The sequence below is a fragment of the Choloepus didactylus genome, chromosome 1 (assembly GCF_015220235.1).
Source record: "Choloepus didactylus isolate mChoDid1 chromosome 1, mChoDid1.pri, whole genome shotgun sequence".
NCBI classification, from domain to species: domain Eukaryota; kingdom Metazoa; phylum Chordata; class Mammalia; order Pilosa; family Megalonychidae; genus Choloepus; species Choloepus didactylus.
The window spans coordinates 201,904,431-201,931,293 of NC_051307.1; the positions used below are offsets into that span (position 1 = coordinate 201,904,431).

At 55.9% G+C, this 26,863-nt stretch overlaps 3 protein-coding genes across 4 annotated transcripts; 2 read left to right on the forward strand and 1 right to left on the reverse strand.

Moving 5' to 3' along the window:
• Positions 1 to 14,838, forward strand: P4HTM (prolyl 4-hydroxylase, transmembrane). Its single transcript, XM_037850618.1, has 9 exons — positions 1 to 739; positions 970 to 1,051; positions 9,482 to 9,672; positions 10,474 to 10,570; positions 12,024 to 12,186; positions 12,794 to 12,979; positions 13,685 to 13,775; positions 13,963 to 14,086; positions 14,432 to 14,838. The coding sequence occupies exons 1-9, from the start codon at positions 119 to 121 to the stop codon at positions 14,650 to 14,652; spliced, it is 1,776 nt and encodes a 591-aa protein (XP_037706546.1). The 5' UTR covers positions 1 to 118; the 3' UTR covers positions 14,653 to 14,838.
• A 249-nt stretch (positions 14,839 to 15,087) lies between these two features.
• On the forward strand, positions 15,088 to 22,218 carry WDR6 (WD repeat domain 6). Its single transcript, XM_037850572.1, has 6 exons — positions 15,088 to 15,230; positions 17,909 to 20,369; positions 20,478 to 20,561; positions 20,656 to 20,772; positions 20,881 to 20,999; positions 21,097 to 22,218. The coding sequence occupies exons 1-6, from the start codon at positions 15,131 to 15,133 to the stop codon at positions 21,558 to 21,560; spliced, it is 3,345 nt and encodes a 1,114-aa protein (XP_037706500.1). The 5' UTR covers positions 15,088 to 15,130; the 3' UTR covers positions 21,561 to 22,218.
• Positions 21,745 to 25,514, reverse strand: DALRD3 (DALR anticodon binding domain containing 3). 2 transcript variants are annotated; one of them, XM_037850643.1, is made up of 12 exons: positions 24,660 to 25,503; positions 24,283 to 24,578; positions 23,860 to 24,128; positions 23,692 to 23,771; positions 23,484 to 23,612; positions 23,061 to 23,131; positions 22,877 to 22,938; positions 22,689 to 22,771; positions 22,423 to 22,605; positions 22,234 to 22,347; positions 22,065 to 22,133; positions 21,745 to 21,971 (listed from the first exon to the last, which is right to left on the reverse strand). In XM_037850643.1, the coding sequence occupies exons 1-12, from the start codon at positions 24,822 to 24,824 to the stop codon at positions 21,852 to 21,854; spliced, it is 1,641 nt and encodes a 546-aa protein (XP_037706571.1). In that variant the 5' UTR covers positions 24,825 to 25,503; the 3' UTR covers positions 21,745 to 21,851. The 2 variants fall into 2 exon arrangements, with proteins under 2 accessions (XP_037706571.1, XP_037706561.1); XM_037850633.1 differs by having other exon boundaries at positions 21,745 to 22,133; positions 24,660 to 25,514.
• Positions 25,515 to 26,863: the final 1,349 nt, after the last annotated feature.

Consider the following 26,863-nt stretch of genomic DNA (forward strand, 5'->3'; position numbering starts at 1 on the left):
CGGGGGCGAGAACATGTCGAGCATACCTTTCTGGGAGGAGGAAAGGGGGCATGTAAACCGGAACCGGGAAACGGAGAAACCCCCTTAACCATCTTAGGCACCCTTAAGCTCTGCCTTAATGATGCTGTTTTTATCTGCATCTACATTGAGGGGTAAAGGGGAGTTACCGGCTTCTGCCCTGAAGAGGTTGCATCGCTCCCTAACCCAGCTCGGGAAGAAAAAATCCAGTGTGTATCCGGGTCCGGGGCGCAGAGAGGCCGAGCACAGCCTGGCCACGGCGGCTCCCGACAAACGCAGCATCCCCGGGAGCCTCCTCTTAGTGACCGCGGAGCGCGCGGACTCGGCGGCCGTTGTCCAGGCGACGGCGCGGCGCGGGCACCCCTGCGGCCCCTCCCCTGGGCGCGCGCGCGGCCTGGGCGCCATGGCGGCGGCGGGCGAGGCCGCGGGTCCGCAGTGGGCACCGCCTGAGCGCGGCCGGGTCCAAGCGGTGGCTGGGTTGGGCAGCGGCGAGGATTCGCCGGTGCGGCCACTATGCAAGCCCCGCGGCATCTGCTCCCGCGCCTACTTTCTGGTGCTGATGGTGTTCGTGCACCTGTACCTGGGCAACGTGCTGGCGCTCCTGCTCTTCGTGCATTACAGCAACGGCGACAAGAGCACCGACCCCGGGCCCCAGAGCCGCGCCCAGAATCCAGGGCCCGCGCCAACCTTGGGCCCCCTCACCAGGCTCGAGGGCATCAAGGTGAGAACCCCCCACCCCTCTGCCTTCCAGGTCCTGCGGTCCTGAACCCGAGAGGGCCGAGGCCTCGCGGCGCCCGGCCCAGAGCCCTCACGCTGGCCCCGGCGCCGCTCGTGCCGGCCCCGCGCGCACCCACTCACTCGCTCACCGCCGCGCTCTGAGCCCGGGCGACCTTCTCCTTCTCTGGGAGCGCGAGGTTGGCGCAGGCTGCCCGCTGTGCCCCTCTCTCACAGGTGGGGCACGAGCGCAAGGTACAGCTGGTCGCCGACAAGGACCACTTCATCCGAACTCTCAGCCTCAAGCCGCTGCTTTTTGGTAAGTCTGCCCAGTGCGCTCCTCCGAAGGGCCAGTGGGGGCTGCAGTTCGGTGGCCGCCTGGAGGCTCATTTTGACCACGTGATTCATGTTTTGAAAATGGCTGCTTCAAAGGAGCCCTTTCTTTTTCCACCCCTATGTTTAACAAAGTAAAGTTCGCGTTTCCACCCCACTAACGGGGTAACAGGCTGATTTTTGCATACTCCCCTTTCTGACCCCTACTCACTGAAGCTCATCTTTTCATCATAGGGCTGGGTAATGTGACCCTGAGGCTAGTGTCTAAACATATTAAAACTGTCTTTGGACATTGCCTGCCACCATTAATTCTGTCACATTCTAGATTGGAGGGAGGGCAAGAGACTGATAATCTGTCAGGAGCCCATCTCAGCTGGGGGGTGGGGCGGGGTGAAATCTTACCCCCAAAGTGGGCCCTGTTATCTAAAGAGAAGCAGGCTGTCTAGATGTGGATAAGCTGGCACCCCCAAGCCTGTTCTACTGGGGCACCGGCCAGAGGCCCAGTCTTTGCTGGCAGCACTCGGGGGTTCTTTACAGGATGGAGTCTTATGTTTAGCTACTATGGACAGTGCCTTCCCAGTTTACCCCATTTGGAGCCCATGTCCTGGCTCATGTTTTCTGAGCTCTTGTTATGTGCTAGGCTTTATGTGATCGTCTCATTTAATCCTTACCAACTGCCTGTGAGGTGGATGTAGTTCCCACCCTCATGCTAGTGGGTGAGAAAGTGAAACCCAGGTTGCTGCAGTGGCCTGCCCAGGCTCATACAGCTGTATCAGTGGTGAAGCCAGGATTGTAACCCAGAGCCTATACTCTAAAGCCACAGTGCTACCTGTGAGCACTCCAAAGTCCTTCAAAGATCACCAGTCGGTGCTGAGCAAGGTGGGAGTCCCCAGACCCATGAACCTTGCCCAGCCCAGGGTACCCAGCCTCAGTGACACACATTTCTGCGACCTGGGGCTGTTACCAGCTGATGTGGCATGGAGAGGGTAGGGGACTTTTAGAAGGGACTGGAGGCTGAAGCAGAGCATTTGAGCACATGCCATTATCCTTGGGGAAGAAGGCCCTGGTTGGGAATGGTGTCACATTGGAAAATAGGTTATGATGTCAATAACTCTACAAGGTGGTATTTGTTATTATTGTTATTGAAGAATGTTGCAGTCTGTCCAGGCATTGTTTTATGTGCTAGTAACACAGCATTGAACAAAATAGGAAACAAACTAACAAACAAGCAAAGAAAAGTGGAGCAGACATTTGAATGAGGAGCAGACAAACAAAAAATAAACAAGTAAATAAATATACATGGTGTGTTAGATGGTAATAAGTGATTGCAGACCAATTAGGCAGAATTTCATCTGGGGTTAAAATTCTAAGTAGGAGGCCCAGGATGGAGCCAGGTGGTGGGAACAAGGCTCTCCCCGAACTACTACACTGCTGTGAACAGATGCATCTGAGGGCGTGTGTTTTCTCTCTTCAGCCTTCCTGAAGCCTGGATGTGTTTAATTCACACACATGCTAGCTTAGGTGAGCCATGAGGCCAAAGTCCCCTCACACGCAGTCTGTTGCGTCAAAGACCTACAAAACAGAGAATAAGAAATCCATACCTGAAGTCACAAAGAGTAAATTACATCATCTCCTCGAAAACACTTGCATTACCCTCGGGTCAGCTGGTGGCCCCAGGGCTCACCACTTGATGAAATGAGGTGGGGCTGTGTGCCGGAATGGGCAAATAAAAAAGAGGTCACTGATTCCAAAACTAACCAGGAAGTCCAGTTGTGAGGGAGGGAAACCACAGAGGAGAGGGTGTCCAAGCTGGGGCACTTCCTGAATGCTGTGGTGTTGGATGAATCCGAATAAGGATACTTCACCCCAAGAAGGAGCAGGATCTATTTGGTGTCTGTACCTGCCTGTCTGTCTGTCCATCCATCTGCTGTCCACTGACTAGACTCAAGGGGAGTGGGCCTGCTGTGGGCACTGTCCCATCTGCCCTTCTGCTCTTGGCTCTAGACCATGACCTTCCAGCCTCGGGGACCCAAGATGCCAGGGCCCAAGGAATGGGTGCTCAGGATGTGAGCTGGGGCAAGGGGCCAGGGATCTACCCCAAGGTTCCACCATCTTCATGGAAGGGAACTCCACCGCTTCACAGGGAGGACCCCTTGCAACCACCAGTCTCTCTCTCTCTCCAGGGAATGTTTCCTGTTTCCCACGCTTGCTCCAGGTTGGCACTTCTCAAGGGTTTCGGCCACTGGGAATCTGCTAAGGACTTCAGTTAAGAGGGGAGGCCCTTCAGTTTTGGGTCCTTGTCACCTCTCCAGAGATATTGCTTTCTTTCATGTGGCTCACTTCTTCCCCCACCCCATACTCATTCTGCCTGTAGAGGGCAGATTTCATCTCATGGCTCCATTCCATAAAAGTCCCCAAGGCTTCCCATTTACTTCTAAATCCAGTAGCTGCCCCAAGGCCCTCTCACCTCTCAGACCTCATCTCCTGCTTCTCCCGGTCCCTCCCTCACTCCCTGCTGATTCAGAGACCCAAGCTCATTACTGCCTCAGGGCTTTTGTATGTGCTGTTCCCTCCACCAGAAGGCGCAGGCTTGACTCTTCCCACAGATGATACCTTCAGACATCCCTTCTTCAGAGGCCTCCTTTGACCACCTGTCTTAAGGGGTTCCCAGACACCCTGTTGGATCCTTCTTGGTTTCCTTCTCAGCACTTAGCACTATCTTCTGTATTTATTTGTGTTGTTTTTGAACCATGCCCCCAAAGGTGAGCTGCATGTGTGGGAGGCCAGACTTGTTCTGACTGTGTGTCCAGTGCCCAGAGCTGTATCTAGTGCTGAAAATAATTGGTTGGCTGGAAGGGTTTACTGTGCACTCCCAGCCCTGTCACAGCCCAGCACCTGCCGGCTTGTCCAGAGTGGCCTCTGCCACCACTGTGGGCAGATGCCTCGTCACTCTGCAACCTCTTCCATAGGCAGCAGGGGTACTTCCAGTAGACCAGCAAGAGCTTGAATCTGCTTCCTTAACTCTTGAAGATAAGTGAGTAGTTGCCACTTATTTTAAAATCATGACCGTTTTGTTGTTGGATTTCCAAATGCATTTTTTTTTTCAGCTTAAGAAAACAAGCAGCTACTTAAGACCACTGTGTTAATGACAAACACTGGAGGCCCAGAAGTAAAGAAAGAATTTTAGTATACATTTAGTGTTCAGGCTTTTATGCACCCTGATGCAGTTTTCTGCATGGATCCCGACACTGCTGCTCTTCCAAGGACTTGCTGCTTGGCGGAGCTGTGAACTCAGTAAGGGTCAGACACATGTAACTGAGTGTCTGGGACTTGACAAGCAGCATCCTGTCCAGAGTGAGCACAGCTCAAAGCTATGTGACTGTCCCCAAACAGTCTTGGGGTGCTAGGGCTTGTGGGCAGTAACAGGGCATTAGTTGGGCTGTCATCCCAGCCCTGGGAAAGCCAGAAAGGTGGTTTCAACCTGACCTATATGCCCAGCTGCCAGGGAGCCTGCCTGCTGTCTTTGCTGGGCAGAGCACTGCGTAGCTGTGTCCATGGAAGGTGGGCTTCCACCCCCAAGCTCTGCATGAACCATTCCTGGGGGGAGCCTTGGGACCTATCTGGACACTGGTTTGCAAATCTCTTTGGGGGGCAGCAGAAAGAGGGTTTTACATGCGTCCAGGGGAGCATGAGCATTATGCGTGGCCACTGCAGAGGCCGTAGATACAAAGTCCCATCCTGGTCAGCCCTTACACTGGGCACTGGTGGTGATGCCACCTGCACATGGCCAGCTACAGATTGCGGTTGCCCCGGCTCCAGGCATAGGCTGTGGTCACAAGCAGCCGGTGCCCTGCACCTGCCCACTTAGCACATAGGCCCCGGTGTGCATACCATGCAGAAGGTTGTGCACACACGTGGCATCCAGCTGCAGCCAGCATCGGAGGGTAGGTGCCAGCTCCACGGGGGACAGTGGACCTGTTTTCAGCACCTCCAGCCATGAGTACAGGTCACAGTCCAAAGGATCCCAAGGACATCCTGTTGTGCCAAGAGAGCCTGAACTTCACTGCTGAATGGGATCAGAGGGGTGTGGGCAAGGAGGGCCCCCTGAGGGACTCTCAGCCCCTCCATCTGGCTAACTAAACCCGCTTTGATGCTCTGCTCTTGGAATCAGGGTCCCAGGGAAGGGCTGTCCTCCTGGCCACCACCCTCTTTAGGAGGTTTTTTGTTTTGCTTTTGTTCTAGTTTGCTAATGCTGCCAGAATGGAAAACACCAGAAATGGATTGGCTTTTATAAAAGGGGGTTTATTTGGTTACACAGTTATGGTCTTAAGACCATAAAGTGTCCAAGGTAATGCATCAACAATCGGAAACCTTCACTGGAGGATGGCCAATGGTGTCCAGAAAACCTCTGTTAGCTGGGAAGGCACATGGCTGGCATCTGCTCCAAGTTCTGTTTTTAAAATGGCTTTCTCCCAGGACGTTCCTCTCTAGGCTGCAGTTCCTCAAAAATATCACTCTTAGTTACTCTTGGAGTGTTTGTCCTCTCTTAGATTCTCTGGAGCAAAAGTCTGCTTTCAAAGGCCATCTCCAAAATGTCTCTGTAAGCTGCAGCTTCTCTCAGCTGCTGTGCTTTCTTCAAAGTGTCCCTCTTGGCTGTAGCAAGCTCGCTACTTCTGTCTGAGCTTTTATATTGCTCCAGTGAACTAATCAAGGCCCACGCTGAATGGGTGGGGCCACACCTCTATGGAAATTATCTAATCAGAGTTATCACCTACAGTTGGGTGGGTCACATCTCCATGGAAACACTCAATCAAAGAATTACAATCAACATTAATAGGTCTGTCTGCCCACACAAGAGTGCATCAAAGATAATGGCATTTAGGCGGACATAATACATTCAAACTGGCACAACTTTGTTTTTGTTGTCATTTTAGCGATGTCCCATGTGTAAAAGGAATTAATTTTTTCTTTTTTTTTTGGTCTAACCAGGCATAGCATTTGGGTGTCCCCTCTTACATTTGCCTTGGCACCAAGCTGGGAGCTGGAGTGGAGGCACTTATAAGGGTATATAGGGGGTGCTGCATGCTCGGGGCTCACCAAAGTTGCTGGCACAGAGTATGTCTAAGACCTCCTTGGATGAGCACACCTCCTGCAACTCACAGTCCCTGCAGCTGGCACATGGCACTGGGGGGAAGGTTGTGTGAGGTCCTTCTGGGCTGCAGCAAAGGAGGGCATGATCCGAAAGTATCCAGATGCATCCCTCCACCTTCCTCTGGGAGACAGACCCTTGCTATAGGGGGGCCTCTCTCCCACCATGGGGACCTATTTACTTGATCCCTGAAGGGAGTGATGGGGCACTGCTTGTGGGGCTGCATGAGAGCCAGACCAGAGACTCACATGGGAGGCCCAGGTGAGAGCCATTGGAGATGGCCACGATGCAGAGGCCATGGCCTGTGGGGAAGCATCTTCAGTGCAGGATGGCTGGGCAGGGGTAGCCACAGCAGGCCATGATGGGGGCACAGCTGGTCCACACGGCTTCCCACAGGCTGTGGCACGGGTAGATGACCCCACAAGGGACAAGATCAGGGGTGGCAGGGCATTCAGAACCAGGCTTGGGGGAAGCCAGGCTGGTGACTCCCTGCAGTCACTGGGCAACAACACTCCAGTCACCTGGCAACAGCCCTGCAGCCTGACTTTCCTGCATCCCCAGCGCTGCAGCCCTCATTTTCCCTTCCCCCTCCTCCCATAAGCCCAGGCTTCTCTCGAGCTTTCCAGTGCACCTCCCCCTTCTAGCTCTGTTGGCAATCGCCTATCTGGGAGAGGGGTGTGGAGGAGCCCGGCACCCTGGGCCTTCACTCCTGATATTGGAGGCAGAAGGCAGGGCCCTCCCTTTTGTCCTGAAAGACCCACAGGTGGGCTGGGGTTGGCAAAGAGCACTGGGGGCCCATTCTTGGTCCCACTGGCATGGTCGAAGAGGAAGCTGAGGAAACTTGTTCACAAGATAGGTCAGGCTGGGGAAGAGAAGTCAGCCTTGCAGTCTTGGGACTTTCTGGGAGAAAAGGCCACCAGATTGGCCAAGGCATGCCTGAGGTCCTGGAGAGGCTGCAGCTCCATCTCTTGCCAGGATTCCTGGGGCAGATGGAGCTCCCACACCTCACTGGAGAAGGGCTCCTGACCCCCCAACCTGTAGATGCTTGCCCACCTGCCCTACTTGGCATTCAAGAGCCCATGATGTTTTTTGGAATCTAGACTGAGTGTCTGACCCATGGTGCTCAGTTGATGGTCCCCTGCCTACTTCTCTGGCTCCATAGCACCTCTGCTGGGAACACCACAGGTGCCCCTGACAATACAGTTCATCTTCCTCCTTGTCCCCATCAGTGCTTGGCACTGAATAGGTGCTCAGCAACCATTAGTGTACCTGGGAGCCCTTGCCCTACCTGTCGGGGCATACAGGGGTGAAAGAGGGAGCAGAGGAAGAGGCGGGCATCAGGCTGGCACTCCCAGGCAAGCAGGGGCAACCAGCTGACTGACCGCTGGGTGACTTCAGCCACTGTCATGGTCCAGAAAGTTGGGCAGCCGGATCTCTGTGTAACCAATTCATGGCACAGCACCATGGCTCGGGGAATGGGCAGGCGCTGTGAAGAGCCCCGGGAAGCCCCTGCCCTGCTCTCCCCCCACAGCACCACCAGTGTCACCAGCAGCCACAGCCCTTGCTCCTATCACCTGCCTTCTCTGCCCTGGCCTGAGTGGGCCAAGGTCAAGGGCTTTATATGGCTGTGCCTGCACCCCAGAAGTCAACAGAGATGGGGGGTGTACCCATGTTTGCCCAGCTCTCAGGTGCTTGGACCCACCTGGTAAGGCCCCAGCATGCCCACCTGGGCTGTTTGCATTTAATTAATGCAAGGCAGCATCTCTGTTGGGCCTGCAGATTACTGGCACTGAATAAACCCATAGAAACCTGGGCCTGTGTTTTCTTTTCTTTTTCCAAGTTACCGTTTCTTTTCTCTCTCTCTTTTTTTAAACATTCAAAAGGTGACTCTGTTTATTAGCCATTTGGCCTAACCTGTTGTCCAGCAGGGCTGCCTTCCAGGGGCTGGCTCACACCCTTTCTGGGTTTTCTGGTGGTGGCGGGGTCATGCAGGCCAGGATGGGGGCCTTTGTCCTGTCTACGTTGGGGTCACCTACCCCCCAGAAGCTGAATCCCAGTTGTGAGCATTCACCTGGGTGGCCTGGGCAAGTCCCTGATCTCTGTGTGCTTGGAGGTCCTCATTAGATTAATTCAAGGTCCTCACTGAAGAAGGGTGAATTAATGGGGCCTGCCCTTGTAGGATGTGTGTAAGAATTAAGGAGTTGATGTGTATGAAGTGCTTAGGACAGTGCCTGGTACACAGTCTGTGCTACCAAAGTGTGATTCGCTGAGATTATTAAAAACTGCTCTGTCCTGGCCCTGAGTGGCCATTTTCCTTCCTCTGGGCAACGTCTGGAACTTCATGCCAGAAGTATAATATGAGGGAAGCAGCAGGCCACTCTGCAGTTCTGAGGGACAGTGGCGGCATTCCATCCTTTCAGCCCCTTCATGGGCCTTTTGTCCGCCATCTAAGAAAATCCTCTCCCCTCAGAGCAAGCGAACAAAGCAGGGTTCGGGTGGGAAACTCATGCCCCAGGTCCGCTGTTGCTGCCCGCCAGGGGTGCCCAGTGTGGGGGCATCCAGCCACTGGTGCCTTGCCCAGGCCTGGCTGATGTTTACTAAGGGGCTTAGGGGCACAATGTGAGGCATTTAGACCTGAAGGAAATGGAGTAGCAGAGAGCACCTGGGGCATCTTCTTAAAGACCAGCATCTGCCAAACTCCGCCCCCCCCCCCCCCCCCGCCCCCACTGACCTTCCAGCACTGGACAACCCAGCCCCTGTCAGATGGCCAGCACCACCTGTGTGGGAGAATGGAGGGCAAGGCCTTTGGACTGGCCTGGAGCCCTGGATATCTTGCACCTTGTTTTTATTTAAATGAGGCCAAAAAAAGCAAAAATGAAAGCAAGAGCCAGATACCATCCTCCTGCTTTAAAAATATATACCCAATAAGAAGTGGAAGGCCACTCTCTGGCCTTAAGCCCCACCCCAAGGGGAGAAGGAGTAGAGTCAACCCAAGTTCAGCTCAGCTTTGGCTTACCTCCCAGGACTTCCCTGGAAAACATCTGCTCACCATCAAAGAGAGAAGCCCCAAACCTGGCCAACCTATACCGGACAAATTGACCTTGGGCCCAGAGTCCAGAGCAGATATAAGGGATGGTGTGAAGTCCTCAAGACTTGGTGGCCACCAGGAACAGGGAGTGCCCAGGATCCCTCTGAGGAGGAAGGTATCAGGTGCCTCCATGCCCTGGCTCCGTCCTCAGCCTCACCACCCACCTTCTCTCCTGGCAGAAATCCCCGGCTTCCTGAGTGACGAGGAGTGTCGGCTCATCATCCACCTGGCACAGATGAAGGGGTTGCAGCGCAGCCAGATCCTGCCCACTGAGGAGTACGAGGAGGCAATGGGCACAATGCAGGTCAGCCAGCTAGACCTCTTCCGGCTACTGGACCAGAACCGTGATGGTCGCCTGCAGCTCCGTGAGGTCAGTGTCCTGGGGCCTGGAGTAGGAGGTGCCCAGAATTGCCTGTCTGGTAGCCAGATTGCTTGTCCAGCTCAGCCCTGGTCCCAAGAGTCAGATGCCATTTCAGGCAAGCTTGGGCAGGTCCAGGGTTCCCCTTCCTTCCCTGGAGAGCCCATTCTGCCCCAGGAACCCCAGAAGATGGCAGGGGAATCCACCTGGGAGCTGGGGGTGATGGTGTTTATTGCCACAGTTCCTAGATGGTGTGCCGTCTGTGGTCTGAAGCCCTTGCTGCAGAGGCCAGGGCCCCCACAGACCTCATGGTGGCTGGGATGGCAGCCCTGGGGTGGCCAGCAGTTGGAACACCCTTGCATCTCTCTCTTCATGCCCTTCCCTGCTGGGCTTCTGAAGGAGGTTTAGAGAGATGTGAGGTCTATTGCCCAGAGAGCCCTCCTGAGTCTGGTCTTCCTGAGGGGCCCAGTGGCTGTGACCCAGCCAGGCCTCTTCCTTTTGTCTGTACCCTCTTTGCACCCAGGCCTTGGCCTCCACCACTTGGAATATCTGAGAGAGACACCAGCCTGTCCCTCCACTCTGCCTCCTACTAGCTGACCATGGAGGTCACAGTTCCAGTAGTGCTTGCCCACCCTTCTGGCCTCCTCCCCAGATGCATCTGGACCTCTCCACTCACCCCCACTTCAACCCAGGGACCCTCAGGCTCTGTCCTGTGTCCTCTTCTGTGCCTTTTTGCCTGACCTTCAGCCTTGCAGCAGGAACTGGTAGCTCTCCATCATTGAGGCACCCACTGAGGTGCCCCTTGTACTTTAGGTCCTAGCCCAGACTCGCCTGGGAAACGGATGGTGGATGACTCCAGAGAGCATTCAGGAAATGTACTCTGCGATCAAGGCTGACCCCAATGGTGACGGTGAGCTCACGCCTTGCCACAGTTCTGTCCCTGTAAGCCTCCTGCCCAATCCCAAGCACATCCATACCGAACACTTGGGCCCTTCCTCCAAAGCTAGGCAACCCCCATGCCCAGCTTCTAGAGTGGCCAGGGATATGGAGGTGAGAACCCAGCCTTGCCCTTCACCCTTGGGAACTAGGCAGGGAGCCAGGTCCTCCTTTTCCTCATGGTGACAGTTTAGAGGGCAGATCTTGGAGACCCTTTTGACTTTCATCAGGCAGAGTATGGGGTGCAGGAGGCAGGGCTGCTGGTGGGCAGAGGGCAATGTGGGTAGAGCAGAAGCAAGGGGACAGCAAGGCCAGCCATGAGCCCAGCTACTTACCTTGCTCCATCCTCCACCTCTTTCCAGCCAGGCATGGGGTCCACCCCAGCAGGCAGCCTCCCTGGTCTAACTGAGGTATCCCTTGTCTTCCCTTTGCCCACCTGGAGCCATGCCAAAACAACATCATGGTGGTGTTGTTAATGGCTAGGAGCAAGTATGGGCAGGGGAGCTATCATGTTGAGTGGGCTCCCCCTTTGGTAATAAACCCAAGAGGTTTCTGAGGTGTAGTCTTCATATTAGTCATTCCCAACAGAGCTTGGAAGAATGGCCTTATAGCTGGTGAGCCCAGATTGAAGAATCTGGTTTGGACCTGTGACTAGAGGGGCGTCTTGCTGCCACTGTTCCCATGTAGAGATGGTGATGGGCTCACAGCCCTTGAGTGTCCCCAACCCTCACAGGAATTTGGGCCATGGGGTGGTAGATTGGGTCAGCCAGGTTAACATGGAACAAAGGTGCCAGCTACTCTTCTAGAACCCCAGGAGGTTGTTGGAGCCTCTCTTTGTGGGTTGTGCAGGGACAGGGGAAGAGGGTTCTCATTTGGGGGAGTGGCCTATTTTTTTTTTTTGCCAATGTGGGTTGATGGCTCAGCAGGCAGGACTGGTCAGATGTGTTCCTCCCAGGATGGGACCTGAGGTCATGAGGGAGCCCCCTGGGGACCAGCCCTAGTTTGCATCCTTCAGTGGAGAAGGCCCTGGAGGAGGCACAGCCCTGGCTCTGTCTCTCTTCACCCTCTTCAGGACTGGAGGGTGTCCACCGTACACCATAGAGCCACGCCGGAGGGCCAGGGCCGGTCCTTTGCCTAAGGCTGTGGCCAAATGGCCCAAGCTTCCTTCCTTAGAGACCCTGCTCAGGCCACTCTAATAGGGATTGTTCTTCTTCCCTTTTGGGGCTGAATCAGGGGAGTTAACTGAAGAAATTATGAATTTTTTTGGGTATTCCCTTAGGGCCTGGCATGACAGAAACCAGGTTCATTTGACCCAAGAGTCTGGGTTGGGGACCGGTGCACATGCAGCCAGGGGCTGCTGCTGCTTTCGGGGAGACAGGGAAGTACAGCCTGCTGCTGCGGGTACTGATGTCGGGTCCCCCGGGCAGGAGTGCTGAGCCTGCAGGAGTTCTCCACCATGGACCTTCGGGACTTCCACAAGTACATGAGGAGCCACAAGGCCGAGACCAGCGAGCTGGTGCGGAACAGCCACCACACGTGGCTCTACCAGGGTGAGGGTGCTCATCACGTCATGCGCACCATCCGCCAGAGGTGAGCCCCTGAGGCCGTCCTCCCCACACCTCTGGCCTGGTGCAGGGCAAGAAGACTGTGCAGGGCTCCTAAAGAAACCCTTGGCTGGGGCTGAGGGGCAGAACTGACTAGCCATTTGGGATTAAGTTCCATTTGTCAGACCAGGATTAGGACCCATGGAAAGACAGGCAATTAACAAAGGCAAATTAGTTCTAATTGTGGGCAAACAATATGCATTTGGGATTAGAAATAGATTGAGCATTTGTTTTGACTAATTAGCAATGACCCGTTTTCTCTGCCCACATGACCCCCTGCCACAAAGCGCCAGGGGCTTTAGATAAACCACCGCTTTCCTGGGAGGGCCTCAGCAGGCCTGGGTTTGAACCCCCCAAACTTAGTGGAAATCTCTTCTTTCCCACCCGGTGGGCATCTTTTGCATCCAGGGAGAAGGGCTCAGCCAGAGTGACCCTTTCACGTTACTAGAGGGCCAATGTGGGGTGACTCCAGGGACTTCCAGGGGAGGCAGGCAGAGGCAGAGCTTGGGGCGAGCCCTGGGGTCCACTTTGGCTGGCTCCATCAGGGCGCTGCCTGGCACTGGCTGCCCAGCCAACTGCCCACTGCCCACCAGGGTGCTGCGCCTCACCCACCTGTCACCTGAGATCGTGGAGCTCAGCGAACCGCTGCAGGTTGTGCGTTATGGCGAGGGAGGCCACTACCATGCTCACGTGGACAGCGGGCCTGTGTACCCGGAGACCATCTGCTCCCACACCAAGTTGGTGGCCAATGAATCTGTACCCTTCGAGACTTCCTGCCGGCAAGTACCTCTCACCCGAGGGCTGCCTCTGACTCCCATACCAGGCTTTGTGACCCTGGCACAACCCTGCCCATGGGGCCAGGAGAGCACTGAGGCCATTCTGGTTGACGATATTCCTGCTTCTCTCCTCCAAGTTGTTGACCAAATGGTAGGTTAAGGGTGGCCCCTGGCCATCACGCCCACTCCAGCCAACAGACTCAGGTAATCATGGACACCGAAACTTGCCCCCAGAGCTCTGAGGCTAGGAGCAAGGCTGAGACCTCAGCTCTCGCCACCCCTTCCCCCAGGTGTTGATCCTGCTTCTCTCTCCTCCTCCCCTGCAGAGGCACGGAGGCAGTTCTCTCCTCTCCATGTGGCTGTTCTGGCTCAGGCCCTTGCAGTCCCTGACCAGTCCTTCTGTATGACCTTGTCACTTCTGCTGGCCTACTCTTCCCAGCTGGGCCTTTAGTCAGGACCGTGCAATGTAGCTAAGCGTATCTGTGATCTTGGCCACAGAAAACATTGTGACACACAGAGATTCTGGGTTTGGGGGAGAGGAGGGAGGACCAGGGGTATCTTGGCACTGTCTGCCCTTGTGTCACCTATCCCAGTCTGAGAATGGCTCCTCTGGCCTTTGGGAACCCAGGCAGCCCATCATGCCCACAGGTGAGGCCCTGGGACCATCCCACAGCTGGAGCCCTGCTCAGCAGCCCCCCTGCCTTACAGCTACATGACGGTGCTGTTTTATTTGAACAACGTCACTGGCGGGGGTGAGACTGTCTTCCCTGTAGCAGACAACAGGACCTATGATGAAATGGTAAGTGCCAGTCAGGCTGTTTCTCCAGTGGGCCAGCATAGTGTACATCCCTCCAGGCCTGGGGCGAGGGCCCAAGCGGTTCCCAGGACACTTCTGGTTTGCCTCAGGCCACTTTGGGATGCCTAGCCTTGGTTCCTGGCTGTGCAGTGGGAGCAGCCTGCAAACCCCAACACTGTGTTATCCACAGAGTCTGATTCAGGATGATGTTGACCTCCGTGACACTCGGAGGCACTGTGACAAGGGGAACCTGCGTGTCAAGCCCCGGCAGGGCACAGCAGTCTTTTGGTACAACTACCTGCCTGACGGGCAAGGTGAGGGCCTGTGGCCAGATAGGGTGCCATGAGGGAAGCTACTCTGTACTTAGCCTCCTGCTTGCCACCCTGCGGGGCTGTTTCTGCACCCCACGCCCCCAACCCAGGCTTGTAAGAGCTGTGGACAGGCCCCGGAGCAAGAAAGCTGGTCTTAGAGAGCTAGTGACATTGACAAGGCATTAGGTGGGGGGAAGATACTGAGTTCCCCAAGAAGGCCTTGGAGCCGGGTCCTTGCTACTGAGGTGTGCACAGCCAGGCCTCCCTTGCCCTTGGTTCCTACCAAGCCGAGTCCTGTCCAGAATCCCTTCCGGACGGGCCCTTGCTCACATCACACACCTCTTGCAGGCTGGGTGGGTGACGTGGACGACTACTCGCTGCATGGAGGCTGCCTAGTCACGCACGGCACCAAGTGGATTGCCAACAACTGGATCAACGTGGACCCCAGCCGTGCGCGGCAGGCGCTCTTCCAGCAGGAGATGGCGCGCTTGGCCCGCGGGGGTGGCGCCGACACGCAGCCCGAGTGGGCCCTGGACCGGGCCTACCGTGACGTGCGTGTGGAGCTCTGAGGGGGCCCGACTATCCCCCTGCCCTGCTGCAAACCAAAGGCCTGGCCAATGTCTTGCCCCACTCCTGCCTCCAGCCGCGATTAGGACGCAGTTTCTATACTCGTGTTATTTATTGTGTACAGACCCCTGTTGCCCCGAGAACGTCAAATAAAACCCACACGGCTTCCAGTCTCGGGGCCACAAACACCAGGGAGGCGAGGGAGGGCAGGCCCAGCCAAGCCGAGCTGGCAAGCAGCGCGAAAGCTCTGGGAGCGTTACGTGAGGAGGAGGGGCGGGCACTCGGCGAGCCCCGCCAATCATGAGCGGGATTGCGTGAGACGAAGGGTCGTCATTGGGCCGGGGCCGCGCGGCGTCCCTAGGCTCTGCTACCTGTAGCAAGAACGCAGTCGGTCGGCAGCGCGGCGCGCGGGGAAGGCGGGCCCTCGCGAGAGTTCGGCTCCTTCTCTGCCGTGGCAGCCGCAGCGGCGCGAGGCTCGACATGGATGCTCTCGAAGACTACGTATGGCCACGGGCAACCTCGGAGCTCATACTCCTCCCGGTCACGGGTCTGGAGTGCGTGGGGGACCGGCTGTTGGCGGGTGAGGTTCGGCGTGGACCGTGCGCTAGCGGGCAAAGAAACCCAGCGCCGGTCTGGGGCGGGGCCAAGGAACAAAGGGGTGCCGCGAGGAGGAGGGCGGGCCGCGGGATGAGGCCAGATCAGAGGTGGAAAAGGTGTCTCCCGGGGACGGCGGGAACGAGGACAGGCCGGAGGAGGGCGGGGCCCGGGAGACAAAATCTGATATGGCAAACAATCCTTTCATAGAGTGCAGTCGTCGTAGTGGCCTGACGGGGAAGTCGGGCCTGAGGGCCGCCCCCCAAGGAGGGCGGGGCCGGGACCCGGAGAAGGAGGGTTGTGGTCTCTCGGGGAGGGTGGAGATAAAGATCCTAAGGAGAGTGGGGTCGCAGGAAATTAGGGATGAGACCTTTTTGAGTAGCACGGTGGGGAATAAGGCCCCTTCTGAGGTGGGCGGGGCCGGAAAAGTTCGGTGTCAAACCACTTGAAGAGGGCAGCAAAGTCCTGGGACCGGAGGGAGCAGAGCCCTGGGAGGTAGTGAAGCCTGACGCGAAGCCACTCCTAATTGACTATGGCGATGATGGTGCTGCTTAGTTTTACAAGGGTCCTGAGGTTGAGCACTGGGCTATCAGGCCTTGAATGAGGGAGGACTATCTCTCCATACACACATCTCACCCTCCTTCCAGTCCTAGGAGTGTGAGGTGTGTGTATGGAGAGATGGTCCAGTTTTGACCTGGGGTGGGGGCTGTGGGAGCCCCTGGTTACTACCGTGGCCCAAACGTTCAAGGCTCCTGGAGGAGGGGCAGCTAAAGCAGAAACCCAGTGAACCACAAGAGTGATCTAGAATGGGCAGGGGGTAAGCATGCCAAAGGCCTTGAGGCTGGGAGAATTTGATACTTGGGAAGAAGGAGGAATTCCTGTGAAGCTGGAGCCAGATAGTCTTAGGCCTTGATCTGTGTTTATCTGTAAAGGCAGTGTGGAGACCCCAATGAAGGTTTTTAAGTAAAGCAGGGGAATAACTTGGTGGGAAATGCAGGTTAAAAGGCTTACCATCAAGTGATTTAACCCACTCCTGTGACTTCCAAAGTAAGTTTTATGTATTTGACCTTCTGTGTCTGACTTATTTCTCTTTACACAATGTCTTCAAAGTTCATCCATGTTGTAACTTATTATTAGAATTTCATTCATTTTTACAGCGGAATAATATTCCATTGTATGTATATTCCATATTTTGTTTATCCATTCATCTGTTGATGGACATGTGGGTTGCTTCCGCTTGGCTATCATAAATTATGCTGTTATGAAAAGTGGTGTACAGTTATCTGTTCAAGTGCCTGTTTTATATCAAAGTAACTTTTATATAGCTACAATTCTGGAATTCCATCCTGTCTGCTGTAATTTGTATTCCCAATCTGTTCTTGCCTGAGTTCCAAGTCCAAGTGCAAACTGAAAATACTCAAACTGAAATATTCCCTCCACTCTCAGTAGTCCTGCTGGGTAGCCCAGCTCATCAGGGGGATCACCAGCCACTCAGCTGGCCAAGCCAGAGAGTCTCCCTCATTTTCCAACCAGTTAGGTACCAAGTCTAGTTGATTTTTATTTCATATATATGGTGCCGATCTATTTGTCTGTCTTTATTGCTATCATTTGAGACCTTGCCACTATGTCTCCCTCACTCCCTCAGTAGCATTCTCTCTAGCCCAGTCTTGAGTCCTTCATTTCCTGTTGCAGCCACCTTACCTAAAGCTCTTGTCCACTTCAGGGCTGTCACACTTACTGTTTCCTCTGCCAAGAATGCTTCCCCCTCCTGCTTTTTCTGACTAACTGCCACTTATTCCTGAATCCTCAGCCTAAATGTTGTGTCGTCAAGAAAGCGTCTCCTGACACACACTAGTCTGGTTAGATTAGACCAGGGTTTCTCACTATTGACATTTTGGACTAGATAATTCTTTGTTGTGGAAGCTGTCCTGTGCATTGTGGGATGTTTAGCTGCATCCCTGGTCTCTACTCACTAGCTGCCAGTAGCATTCTGCTCCCAGTTGTGACAACCAAAAATGTCTTCAGATTTTGCCAGATGTCCCCTGGGGGCAAAATTGCCCCCTGTTGAGAACCACTGGATTAGACCATTGCATTTTTTATTCTTACAGCAACCTATATAGTTCTTTCCTGGAACTTCCAAAATTATAACGATATAGTTTACTTGTGTATTAAATTGTTTAGTGTCTTCCTAATCCATATGAGCAGGGTCTGTGCTTGACCAAGTTCACTGCTCCAGCATCTAGTCCAGTGTCTGGTTATAATCAATAGCCAATAACTGTTTGTGGCTGTTGCTCTAGGGTTGCCTTGGCAGGACAACCTCTCCCCTGGGGAGGGAGCAGTGGGAGGATGCACGTAAAGGTTGATGAGACATAGGATATGGAGATTAAAGCTGAGGGGGTTCCCATCTAAAGTGTGAGAGTGATGGGCACTAAGGAGGAGTTATGAGTTTGATGAATTCCTGGTTGAACTGAATGGGAATGATTGACGAGGGGAGCAGAAAGCCAGTACTATGAGTCCAGTTGAAGCTGAGACTAAAGATTTCCCAAGGTTCAAGCCTGCAGGATCACATGTCCTTATATAGTCACAGGCTGAATGCCGAGAAGTCTTCTTGCCTAACTTAAAGTTCCGTGGAGGATTCTGATGTGGCTCTTTGCCTCTGTCTAGGTGAAGGGCCAGACATGCTGGTGTACAGCTTGGACTTTGGTGGACATCTGCGGATGATGAAGCGAGTACAGAACCTGCTTGGCCACTATCTTATCCATGGGTTCCGGGTGCGGCCAGAGCCCAGTGGGGACCTTGACTCAGAGGCCATGGTGGCTGTATTTGGGAGCAAGGGGCTCCAAATCGTTAAAGTTAGCTGGGGGCAAGGCCGTTTTCGGGAGCTTTGGCGCTCTGGCCTGTGGAACATGTCTGACTGGATCTGGGATGTACGCTGGCTGGAGGGGAATGTGGCCTTGGCCCTTGGCCACAATTCAGTAGTGCTTTATGACCCCGTGGTAGGGAGCATTCTACAGGAGGTGCCTTGCATGGACAGGTGCACCCTGTCCTCAGCTTGCCTGATTGGAGAAACCTGGAAAGAGCTGACCATGGTGGCAGGTGCCGTTTCCAACCAGCTCCTAGTCTGGTATCCAGCAGCTGGTTCAACAGACAAGCCTGTGGCACCCGACCGGCAGGTCAGTGGGCATGTGGGTGTCATCTTCAGCATGTCTTACCTAGAAAGCAAGGGCATGCTGGCCACAGCTTCAGAAGACAGAAGTGTCCACATCTGGAAAGTGGGTGACCTGCGGGTACCTGGGGGTCGGGTGCAGAATATTGGGCACTGCTTTGGGCACACTGCCCGTGTATGGCAGGTCAAGCTCCTAGAGAATTACCTTATCAGTGCAGGAGAGGACTGTGTCTGCCTGGTATGGAGCCATGAATGTGAGATCCTCCAGGCCTTTCGAGGCCACCAGGGCCGTGGGATCCGGGCCATAGCTGCCCATGAGCAGCAGGCCTGGGTGATCACTGGTGGTGATGACTCAGGCATCCGGCTGTGGCATCTGGTAGGACGTGGGTACCCAGGCTCGGGAGTCTCAGCTCTCTGCTTCAAGTCTCGTAGCAGGGCAGGTACTCTCAAGGCTGTGACGTTGGCTGGCTCTTGGCGACTGTTAGCAGTGACTGACAAAGGGGCCCTGTATCTCTATGACCTCGAGGTCAAGTGCTGGGAACAGCTGCTGGAAGACAAACGCTTCCAGTCCTATTGCCTGCTGGAGGCAGCCCCTGGTCCTGAGGGCTTCGGTCTGTGTGCCATGGCCAATGGGGAGGGTCGTGTCAAGGTCGTCCCCATCAACACTCCAGCTGCTGCCGTGGACCAGACCCTGTTCCAAGGAAAAGTGTACAGCCTGAGCTGGGCCCTGCGTGGCTATGAGGAGCTCCTGTTGCTGGCATCAGGTCCTGGTGGAGTGGTGGCTTGCTTGGAGATCTCAGCTGCAGCCTCTGGCAAGGCCATCTTTGTCAATGAACGCTGCCGCTACCTGCTACCACCGAGCAAGCAGAGGTGGCACACATGTAGCGCCTTCCTGCCCCCGGGTGACTTCCTGGTGTGTGGGGACCGTCGAGGCTCTGTGCTGCTGTTCCCCTCCAGACCAGGTCTACTCAAGGCCCCTGTGGTCGGAGGCAAGGCTGGGGTTGGGGCATCTGGAGCTGGTGGTGGCAATGGTGAGGGTGGAAATGCATCAGCTGGGTGGGGTCCTGTGTCCACCCTCCCTTCTCTGCATGGGAAGCAGGGTGTAACCTCAGTCACCTGCCACGGTGGCTATGTGTATACCACAGGGCGTGATGGGGCCTACTACCAGCTCTTTGTGCGAGGCGGCCAGCTCCAGCCAATTCTACGACAGAAGTCCTGTCGAGGCATGAATTGGCTGGCTGGGCTCCGCATGGTGGCCGATGGGAGCTTGGTCATCCTAGGATTCCATGCCAATGAATTTGTGGTATGGAGCCCCCGGTCACATGAGAAGCTGCACATTGTCAACTGTGGTGGAGGGCACCGCTCCTGGGCCTTCTCTGATACCGAGGCAGCTGTGGCCTTCGCCTACCTCAAAGATGGGGATGTCATGCTGTACCGGGCCCTGGGTGGCTGCACCCGGCCACATGTGATTCTCCGGGAGGGTCTGCATGGCCGTGAGATAACCTGTGTAAAGCGTGTGGGCACCATCACCCTGGGGCCTGAATTTGGGGTACAGCCTGACAACCTGGAGCCTGGCAGCAAGGGACCCGGCCTGACTGACATTGTCATCACATGTAGTGAGGACACTACTGTTTGTGTCCTGGCACTTCCTACAGCCACAGGCTCAGCCCATGCCCTCACAGCTGTCTGCAACCATATCTCCTCGGTACGCGCTGTGGCTGTCTGGGGCGTTGGTACCCCAGGTGGCCCTGAGGATCCTTGGCCAGGTCTGACTGCCTATGTGGTGTCTGCGGGTGGCCGGGCTGAGATGCACTGCTTCAGCATCATGGTCACCCCAGACCCTAGCACCCCGAGCCGTCTTGCCTGCCATGTCATGCACCTTTCTTCACACCGGCTAGATGAGTACTGGGACCGGCAGCGCAATCGGCACCGGATGGTCAAGGTGGACCCAGAAATCAGGTGGCGTGCACTGCCAGGCATGGAGTGGGGTCATGCAGGGTAAGCCCCATGCAGCTGCTCCCAGGCCTGCAGGCTGCACCTGAAAGCAGCTGTGTGCTTTTGCTGCAGGTACATGTCCCTTGCTGTCTGCGAGTTTGACCAGCCTGGTCTTGGCCCCCTTGTGGCTGCAGCCTGTAGTGATGGGGCCGTGAGGTAAGAGCCTAGTGCCCAGGGGTTGGCAGACAAAGAATATGAGGCTGGCCAGCATGGGTTCTGAGCTGGGCCACCCCCCACCCCGCCCCCCCAGGCTTTTTCTCTTGCAGGACTCTGGGCGGCGGATGCAACTCTTTGCTGAAACCTTCCACCACAAGCGTTGTGTCCTCAGGGTCCACTCCTTTACACACGAGTCATCCAACCAGCGGCGGTGAGAGGGGCTGGATGAGGGTCCTGTGTGGGTTGGGTGGGGGCTTTTGTGGCACTCTACACCCTACCCCCACCCCCACTGACCTGGCTGCCCTTTCCTGGCTCTCAGGAGGCTGCTCCTGTGCAGTGCAGCCACCGATGGCAGCCTGGCCTTCTGGGACCTCACTACTGTGCTAGACCATGGCTCCAGTACCCTGGAGGCGTCAGCAGACCCTGGCCTTCCCTACCGTGAGTATCACACACAGCCAGGGCTGCCCTTTCCCACTCCCTACTTGTCCTCAATCATGTGGCAGGCAGGGCTCTGACAACCATGCTCTTCCTCCAGGGCTGGGCAACCCCTGTCTGACACTCCAGGCCCACAGCTGTGGTGTCAACAGCCTGCACACCTTGCCCACTCATGAGGGCCCCCATCTCGTGGCCAGTGGCAGTGAGGATGGCTCCCTCCATGTCTTTGTGCTTGCGGTGGAGGTGGCAGAGCTGGAAGAGGCTGCAGGGGAAGCTGAGCTGGGGCCCCAGCTGCATGTCCTAGAGGAATACTCTGTCCCTTGTGCACATGCTGCCCATGTGACAGGCCTCAAGATCCTGAGCCCAAGCCTCATGGTCTCAGCATCCATTGACCAGCGGCTGACCTTCTGGCGTCTGGGGCATGGTGAGCCCACTTTCATGAACAGTGCTGTGTACCATGTGCCAGACGTGGCTGACATGGACTGCTGGCCTGTGAGCCCTGAGTTTGGTCACCGTTGTGCTCTTGGGGGTCAGGGACTTGAGGTTTACAACTGGTACGACTGAGTCGTTCCACGGTGGCTGGCATGCCAACATAATGGAGCAGGAGTGACTGCCCATGCCCACTGAACCTTGAGGGGAAGAAGAGGCAGCCTCAGGTTCTTGACTTCAGAGCAGGAATTGGAAGTGAGTAGTGCTGCTTGGGTGACCAAGAATATATCAACCTCCACTCCCCACACTAGGACACAGCTTTATAGCAGAAGCAATTTATTTTGGCACCAGGCCCCTAACAAAACTTGTATGTTTTTTTTGAGTTGATGACCTTGTGAACATTCCCCATGTTGGACATCTGTGGCCTCAGAGGTAGCTCAGCGGAGGGAGGCCCAGCATGGCCAGGCCAGCATGGAGCACCTCACGCACAGCCCGTAGAAGCTGCAGGCGGGCAAACATCTGACCAAAGAGGTGTGGTCGAGGCTCCTGGAGGAGAACGGGCCCACTGATCTCAACCTCTGCTTTCCCTGCCTTCACCCTGCACCTCCCACACACCCCCCTCTCTTGCTGTGCACTCACCCCTAGAACATGTACACGGTTATAGTATGAGCTGAAATCCATGCTGAGTTGCACCAGGAACTTGCACAGCTGGAGACAGAGATTGAGTCACTGGCCTATCCCTCAATGCTCTTGTGCCCCAGCCCAGAATAAAGAATAGAGGAAATAATGTATGTCTTCAATGCCTTACCATCTCTGTGCGTGCAGTGATGTGGAGCCCTGGGGCAGTGCAGGCCAGGGCTGCTGTCTGGTTTAGCAGGTCTGGGAAGGGGAGGACACTATTGAAGAGCAGCAGCCACTCACCCTGCAGGGGAGAAGGGGGATGGGAGGGAAGGGCCAGGCCTCTGGCTTGTGCCACCTACCCAAGAGAAGAACTCACCTCATCATGTAGCAGTGAGAAGTCAAGGCTGCTCACTGGTGGAAAGGTGGGGTACAGACCTTGTTCCATGCTGCACTTGTAGCCCTCAAAGAGTGTGGCAAGGCGGGCACAATTATACATGACAAAGGTGCCACTCTTGGTGCCCTTCGTGGAAACGCTGCTATCGGCCAGGGCCAGGAGGAGCTGAGAGACAGTCACAGCTACAGCAGGGGGCAGCCACCACACCCCATACTGCCAGCCCTGGCCTGTGGGGAACCCAGGCTTACCTGACTCTGCGGGGCTGTGCTGAGCATCTCAAATTTGATGGTGGCTACAGAAAGAACCCCCAAGATCTCTGACCAGGACGGGTCTGAGGGTATAGAGGTCAACAGTCAGTCTGCAGGTAGGGGACAAAGGGACAGGTACAAATGGCCTACCCCTATTCCAGAACACAGCCAGGGACTCCCAGATGCACCTTGTGCCAGATCCCCGCCATGCTTGAGTGCTGAGGCCTTGTATACCTGAGCATACCGGAGTCTGCATTTTGAAAAATGAAGAGGGAGAGCCAGGGGGCAGGGTCCCAATAAAGATCCCCCCTCCCCCCACACACAGACCTTAACTACCCTGGCTCAGAGTGCCTTTCTTCCAACTTCACTCACTTGTAGTACTCGGGGGCAGTCAGGGTGCCGGGTGTACCAGCTATTTTGACTGGACCACAAACCAGATGTTTCTGTCAGGAAGATGACAGAGGCTTAGCCCAGATGGTGTTACTCTCCAGCAATAAGTCCCTCAAAGAGGAACACAAATCTGGTGCCTCTATTCCACCCAGATTTCTTCCACTCATCACTACACCAGGCTCAGTGCCTTCAAATATTTCTCAAGCCCAGCCCCAGAAGACAGTTCAGCCTCTACATGCTCCTAAGTGTACTCTGGGAGGTATCTCCAGTCTAGACCCCACCTCCTCCCACCCATTCATCAAGTCCAACATCTCTCCTAGAGTCAAGTGTCCTTTTCTGGCCCCAATGGCTATCAGGCCCCTTGGTGGGTTTTCAAGGGCCCTCTGAGTCTTGGGGCTGAGCTACCTGTCTGAGAGGAACCCGTTCATCCAACTTCCACCAAAGCAGGTCCAACTTTTGTTGCTGGAACTCCTCCTCGCAGCTCACCACGTGTACAATCATGCAGCTGTCTTCATCAGCACCTGGGGCCCCAGCCTACAGGGGAGGACAGTCACTGCAGGGACACAGGACAACCTATATTTACTAGAGGTCTATAGGGGACAGAGTCACTAACCAGGCCTGGAGTGCTGTCCATAGGCCAATGCTGCACAGCCTCCTGCAGCTCAACCAGCACCGAGAGCAGATCATCAGTAACTGCAAAGAGGACACACTGGTGTTTAGGCTGGCCAGGAGTGCAAGGATCCCCGCCTTCTTTCTGGCACTGGTAGGCTCCAGGTCTTACCCAAACAGTTGTCCAGGTTGGGGTCATAGCCAGCTGCACGCCCCTGCTCTTCCACCAGGTCCTTTAGACACACTCTGCCCAGAATGCCAGGAGTCACAGTCCCCACGTTTTGGATAAAAGGAAGCTCTGCAAGTGCACGGCTTCTCAGGGCTTCCGTGGCTGCTCTTTCCGACGCGCTCTCCGAGGCAGCCGGCCAGTCTACCCGGAGTTGTTGCAGGAAGGTCTGCATGCACGGATCTCGCACAGCGGGCACTAGGCACACATTAATCCTGCAAAACGAGGGCAGCCGCCTCAGCCTGAGAGCCCAGCCCCACCCAGCGCGCTCTGACTTCGCACCCGCAGAGGAGCGTCCCCGAAGGTGGCGCTGCTCTGGGCCCAGGGATGGTCCCACCTTTTCCTTTTCGGTCCCGCGTCCCCGCTCACCCGCGAGCGCGCAGAACTCGTGCCAAGTAATCAGCCACGAGCACCGCACGCAGCTGGCTCAGGCGGAGAGCGCAAGGAGCACCGCGTAGCGCAGCGCAGTGCAGGACCACTCGCAGACCCGGTGAGGTCGCCGCAGGGGGCGTAGCGTAGGCGGCCACAGCGCCTAGAACTTGCTCAAAGACAGCTGGCCGCCGTAGCTGGAGCGCAAGGCCAGCGGGGGTTGGAGCGCAGCGCAGCACCGGGGCTACGCCGGGGCCCTGCAGGCCGGCGATGGCACGGACCACGTCCTCGGGAACCTGCGGGAGGACAAATCGGTGAGCAAGGCGCGGCGTTTCCCGCAACTTCCAGCCTCACATCCCCGCCCGACTCACGCCCACCTGCCCCTTCCCGAAGCGCGCCTGCAGCGCTCTCCGCGGAGCCAGGAAGTCTCGGGCGCGCAGGTGTCGTACGCGCGTCTCCTTGAACCACACAGGACCACCAGGTCCCAGAGCAGCATTCAGGGCCCCCAGTGTCTCCCCGACCCCTACGTGCCCTGTCGCCATGGCGACCGGAAAGGAACGAGCGGAACCGGAAACTAAATGTCCGCAGGCCTAACTTCCGGGAGAGGTGACTGACAGGGGCGGGAATAGGGCGGCGGTCTTTGAGGGGAAGAGTGTGCCCGGGAGGGCCGGGCAAACCTCTTCCTACCTGCTAGCAGCCCAGCACTTCCTCGGGAGGCTCACCTGCCCTGACGGACCCCGGGTCCGAAATCTCGGAATCCTCCCTCTTAACAAGGAGGGAAAGGATCCTCGCCACCCGGTAGAAGCTCAAACAAGGATCCTAGAGAGTCTTATATCGCTATTTGTGCGAAGTTTCATCCCTCCCATTTTACACGCGATTAAATGGTCAAACATTCCATATGAGTTAATTGTCACAGAAATAGGTCATCTAACATTAAAGTCACTTTCACGACCTACTAAAAAATTCTTTTTAAAAAAATGTGTTCTGCGGTTTCAGATTATTTTCAAGTATTTCCTTACTTGAGTCGTGAGGAATTAAAAACATCATGATGGACGTTTCCGGAATTACCAGCTTTTAAGGTTTCTCTAACCTGGTGTACTTCAACAGCGATCCTTGTGCTTCCTGTTTTAGGAACCAATGTGACCAAGAGAAGACCCAACTAAACGACAGTTCTCAGCTGAAACATCCCGCTTTTAAACCACTAGGAACGCTCTTTCCTCTGTCCGATGAAGACTCCCAAATGTTTTCATTTCTATGTAACTTAAATCTCTCGTGGTTTTGTGTGTATGTATGTATGTTTTAATAGAGATTGAACCCGATTGCAGATCGCTGGGAAAACCCATGATCCCTCCAAGCCTCCAAGCTCAGAGCTTGGGGCAGAGGATATCCCCAAGGGCAGGGGCAAGAAAAGCTTGCCAAGACCTCTTTCTGGGCTGTGAGGCCCTGCTAGGAAGCGCCGAAAGAGCACTGGGCGGACACGATAATCCCGATGGCTTCTTGGGTGCCCACTCAACGGGAGTGATCGTGTCATTCCAAAGCGCTTTCCATGCCGTAGGCGCCCGGGCAGAGGCAGCTGCTAGCAAGATTAGGGGCCCAGGCCGGGCTGGCTTCTCTCGGTCCACGAAGACGGTTGGGGTGGTTTTTCACCAGGAAGTGAAGCGCTATCTTTAGCGAGCTGCGGGCAGGGGTAGCCCTGTGGGACTCACCGCCATTGCAAACCTACACGGAGACCCTGGGCCCGCCCTCCTCTCCAGTGCTCCCCGGAATTCCAGAGATGCCCACCAGCCCCGGTTCTTCGGTGTCTATGCCAGGCTCTCTAGCCTAATGGCGTACCTGAGGGAAAGGCGGAGACCAGAGCGGCCCAGTAAAGTTCGTCTGGGTATCAGGGCGCTGCTCAGGCAGGAGAGCAGGGAACGAAATCCAAGCGCAGCTGGAATGCTCTGGAGACAACAGCTGCTTTTGGGATTCCGTTGCCCGCTGTCCAGCCGTGCGGGGGGCTCCTGTCTCCAGGTTCCTCGCTCTGGGCCAGGCAAGAATCCCCCCCTTCCCAGTTCCAGGAGGCAGACCTGGGAGTAGCAGGTGAAACCGAGTCTAGTGGGAACGAGGCGCTCAATTGGGCCCGAGAATAATGGGAGGGAAAATGGGAGCCTTCTCTGGGAACGAGCCCTGATCCGGATTAGAACCGCCCGGCAGGATTACCTCTGTCGGTCCCACGCAGCCCGGGCCACTGGTGTGGGGGGAGAGGGCGGGGCGGGCATCGGGAAAGGCCAAGAGGGAAGCGCGCCGCGGGGCCAAGGAGGAAATAGGTCCGCGCGCCCGCCTCGGGGGCACCCAGGCGCCGGAGGCCCTTTGTCCAGCGACGCTGCCAGCGCCAAGGACTGAACGGGCCCGCGTGGCGATGGCGGGACCCCCGGGGAGCCCTTTGAGAAACGGTTTCGACAAACCCACCGCCGGGCCCCGGATGTGTGGAGCCTCCTGCAAGCCCGGCTCAGCGGGTAGTAGACACCGCAACATCTCCCCGAGGCCAGGGCACAGCGGGCGCGCGGAGATGCCCGAAACCCGCGCGACCGCCAGCGACTCT